Here is a 4,763-nt window from a genome sequence, read left to right as displayed (position 1 = left end):
ACAGAACCCAATTTCGATTTAATTTGAATTAGTTATGATTTTTTGAAGTTTCGAAAAATATCAGGGGTGGTGCATCTACTCACGCGCGCGGATGAGGGGCAACCCTCGGACAACACGCGCACAGACAAGTTTTTTGTCTGAAATCGAGCCTCGCGGGCGTGGAGAGGCTGCATGCAGCCTCCTGCACCGAGGATTCTCGGTCATGCACTCTGATGCGCGCGCGGACAGTATGCAATGCATATTGTCCGTACAGCTCGCAATTTTTTCGTTTTTCTTCGATTTTTCATGCTATTTCATGGAATTAACTTCTGATTTTTTGTGTAGTTTTGTATTTTGATTTTTACTTTTCAATTTTTAAATCTAATATCATAAATAAATTAATTTGAATTTTTTAAATTTAATTTTAGATATTAGTATAATTTGAATTTAAAAACAAATAAAAATCTATCTTTTTGCTTGATTTTATATCTTATTTTTAAATTTGATTATTTGATCTTATTTTTTAAGTTTAAAGGTCAGATATTAAATATTTTTTAAATTAATTTTTTTTTTTTTAAATATTTGACCTTATATAAATTTAAAATAAGATAACTATAATCATTTAATTTTAAATAGAAGTAGGATATTTTGCTAATTTTTTAAATTTTGTTATTTTATTTAAATTAAATTATAAAATCTGAAAATATTTTTTTTTTATTTTATATTTAATTTATAAAATAACTTTAAAAAATTAAAAGGTAATTAACAATTATTTTTTAAATGATATTTAGGTTAGTTGAAACCTAATTTTTCAAAAATTATAGGTTTAATTTTAAATTTTTTTTATTATTTTATTTTTAAAAACCGAAATATTTTGTTTATTATTTAAATATTTTCAAAAATAATTATTTAAAATTAAATAATTGAGTAATTTGCGGCGTAAATACCTAAGTTTTATGCCGAGTAACAGATAAATACCTAAGTCATATTTTTGGCGGTAAAAATACCTTCCGTCACTAGTGTGGAACTTCCGTAGGTACCTCGTTGTTAAGTGCCAGGTCACGATCCACGTGTCACTCGTTCATTGGTCCATGTCATTAATTTTTTTTATTTATTATTTAAATGTTTAAAAATTATAAAAAAAAATAATAAAAAACTAAATATAATTAATTTTTATTTTTTAACATTTATTTCTTTTTCATTGTTTTAATAATAGTTAAATGTTTCTCCTTGAAAGTGGGACGCATTAAAACCTGATGAGATGTTTTCCCTAGAGTCTCAACCGCACCACTGCAGACAGATACAAACATTATTTCTTTCACTTTCATTTCATGCTTGGGGTTGGTAAGCCCAGAAAAGAGTTCATCATAGGTATTGAAATCGATGGTCTTGATGTCAAGATACACACATACTGCAGTGGTCACAAATACTTGTATGCCATCACCAACTAAATCTCTGCATTTATCACTAAAAATCACATTCATCCATTCAGGAATAGGATTAGTTTCTGAACTTAATTTTTTTTCTTTGAATTAAAAAATAAACTCAAATTTGAGAAATTGAAACCAGTTAAACAAATTAAATTCAGATTTTTAACAAACCCAAATTCTTCAACAAAATATTCATAAACTATACAAAATTTGTTTAACACATTCACGGCAAACCCAGAATTTGACAAGAACAAAATTTAATATTAGGATCCCAAATCAAAACTAAATATTACAAACAAAATACAAATTAAACAGTCAGATCTAAGCAAAACTTTGATTTTGAAACCCTTAAATGAGGTAGAGTAACTCTATGCTCAAGCCAAAACTACAAATCTATAAACATAAATAAAACTCAAACCCAAAAATAAAAGCACAAACCACATTGTATTTTCATGGTCAAGCCTCTGATTCACAAGTTTTCGAGAAGAGAGGAAAAGGAGGATGCACTGTGGTGAAATAGAGCTGCTCCGATGGTGAGGAGGAAGAAGGCGTTGGTGAGGAGTGTTCGCAGGCCGAGGCCGATGAGGGAGAAGAGCAATGACCCCATACATGGTTCTTGAGCAGATCTGGGTGTGCGACTTGATGGGGTCCAGAAATCCAAACGAAAAAGAAGAAGAACACGGGTATCGACATAGAAGAAGAAGAACACGGGGTCCAGAAATCCAGACGAAGAAGAAGAAGAACACGGGTGTGCGAAGAGGAAGAACCAAGCGAGAGGGAGAAGGCAGGGGGTTTCGATTTCAAGGCTTTGGGGCTAGAAGCAAGAAGACGAAGATGAAGAAGGAGGAGGAGGAGGCGATAGGTTGAAGAAGCAAGATGAACAGGTGTGCCAAGAAGAAGACGAAAAGATAGAGAGAGAGTAAAAAGAAAAAAAATATATTTTTTTTATTTTTTATAATTTAAAATTAATTTTTAAAATATTAAATGATTATTTAAAGTAAAAAATAAAAATAAATCCACCTGGACCAATCACAACGTGCCATGTAGGTACTGATCTGACACTTAACGGCGAGGTACCTACGGAAGTTCCACAGTAGTGACGGAAGGTATTTTTACCGCCAAAAATATGACTTAGGTATTTATCTGTTACTCAGCATAAAACTTAGGTATTTATACCGCAAATTACTCTAAATAATTCCTACATCCAACTATCCAATTCATCTTGTTGCAGGAGTATGTGTTTTAGCTTGTATGTAAGTTTTATAAAACCTATTATTGCTTGATTGCAAATAGCCATGGTTAACTTGTTGACAGATCCAATGATCTGATTTTAACCCATGGTTCAATTGGTCAAGTAATAATTTGTAACAGGTAAATTTTACAATCTTCTTTCATCTGTGTATGACCTAGCAACATGATAGGATCCATCCAATGTGTGCCTGTGTGAGCCTATATGTTTCATTTTTGTTATAGATGCATATAGGTTGTTGTTGCTAAATAAAATATGATAGTTTTTGATAGATTTTATGTAGGCCCATTTAGTTTTTGGGCCTATTCAATTAATAACAGTTGTTCATTTTAAGGTTAAATTCCTCTCTTTTGGGCCTTGTGTGAGAGTTGGGAGCCATAGTAGTGGGTACGACATACTGAACCCAGCCCCCCCTCACATGAACTACCCCAATTTTGAAGGCCCATTTGTCTGATTTGGATAATTGTACTAGGTTAATTAAATTAGTTTAACCTAATAAAATTGATTAGCGACATAATTAATTTCATTTATTTTGAAATTAATTTAAGAAAACCATAGTTTAAAGTATTTTAAGCTAAACTATATGTATTTTCTTGTATTTAATTAAATATAGAATTATAACCAACTAGATTCTTTCTCAAGCTTAATTTAAATTTTTCATTAAAGATTCCTATTTAAGTTGAAATAAGTTATCTCTAACTAATCAACTTAAATCTGAATATCTTTTAAATTTTAAATTTCAAAATTAAGTTGAAGAATTTTAGGAATTGGTTATTAAGATTCTTTAGATATTTTTTAAGTTGATATTTTTTCAAATATTAACTTAAAATGGAATATTTTCAAATTAAGTGGTTATAACTTAATTTTATATTTAATTAAATCTAATTTGAAAGATATTTAAGTTGATTTTTTTTAGATTCTTCTAAACAACTTAAACAAGATATTTTTTCAAATTTATTCTATTTTAAATTTCGAATTTAAATAATAATAGAAATTTAATTAAAGTTGGATATTTTTAATAAATTTTTTTTTCAAAACAAACTTTAATTTATAATTTTTCATTATTATAATACAGAATAAATGATTAAATAAAATACATATTTTAAAATAATGAGCTTTAATCAAGAGACATTCGATCTCCATTGTTTGTTTTACATAGCGTTTGTTTTAGTGAGTAATCCTCCCTAATGGAGGAACGTTCATTAGCAAGTTCGCACCGTTTAATCTCGAAAGATAAGTAGCTTTGTAAGTGTTTTATAAGGTATGGATCACTCTAATGGTGGCGACCATATTTGACTTACAAAATATGAAACAATGGTGGAAGCTCATAAGATAGAATTGCCTTGACTCTCGCCTAAACGGGACAACACTGAATTCCAATCTTGATCGAATAAAAGGTTGCTAGAATGATTATCATTTTAGATGAGTTGACAACTCTATTCAATGGATGATGCTTTGACTCTCGCCTAAACTGGACACTGTATCAGTTTGTTGAAAACCTTGGAAAATAAACTATGTTAGATTTAGTATTTTTATAACATATGTGATTATTTGTTATTTCTGAACATGTGTATGAATTTATGAACCAAAACCTTACTTCTGTTTTATTGATGCGTTGTAGTGCCAATATGAATAACCCTCACCCCGATCCCCTCCTAGTTAATATCTTAGCAAAAGAACTCTATAGTGTGAAAATGCATCCTGGTAGTTGCATAAACTCGCACCTGTTGATGATGAATCTGAAGTTCCAAAAGGCAAATCTACTAGGAATTGATTTATCAAGAGAACAATGGGTCCAATTCATTCTTAATAGTCTTCCTCCGGAGTATAATGAATTTGTTGTTTCTTACATGATCAACAATTTCAACTCCTTCGACATGGACAAGCTCGAAGCAGAATTACGAGCGCATGAACGGAATCTGATTGCAACGGGTCCTCCTGGGTTTGCAAATCTTAATCAGAGGAAAAGGATTAAGCATGAAGGCTCTAGCAAAGCTGCTTCTTCAAGTACAATTATCAAACATAATATTCTATGTTCGAATTGTAATGAAAAGGGACATCAAGAAGAACGATGTTCCCGGCTTCTAAACAATTCAAACGAAGGT

At 30.5% G+C, this 4,763-nt stretch overlaps 1 protein-coding gene across 1 annotated transcript; it reads right to left on the bottom strand.

Annotated features, from left to right (window-relative positions):
• Nucleotides 1-907: 907 nt before the first annotated feature.
• LOC133034036 (uncharacterized) lies at nucleotides 908-2,543 on the bottom strand. The gene is made up of 2 exons (XM_061109059.1): nucleotides 1,848-2,543; nucleotides 908-1,446 (listed from the first exon to the last, which is right to left on the bottom strand). Exons 1-2 carry the CDS (start codon nucleotides 2,018-2,020, stop codon nucleotides 1,167-1,169), a joined length of 453 nt encoding a protein of 150 aa, XP_060965042.1. The 5' UTR covers nucleotides 2,021-2,543; the 3' UTR covers nucleotides 908-1,166.
• Nucleotides 2,544-4,763: the final 2,220 nt, after the last annotated feature.

Source organism: Cannabis sativa, chromosome 2, assembly GCF_029168945.1.
Source record: "Cannabis sativa cultivar Pink pepper isolate KNU-18-1 chromosome 2, ASM2916894v1, whole genome shotgun sequence".
In the NCBI taxonomy this organism is placed as follows: Eukaryota; Viridiplantae; Streptophyta; class Magnoliopsida; order Rosales; family Cannabaceae; genus Cannabis; species Cannabis sativa.
This window is presented reverse-complemented; position numbering and strand designations above follow the sequence as displayed.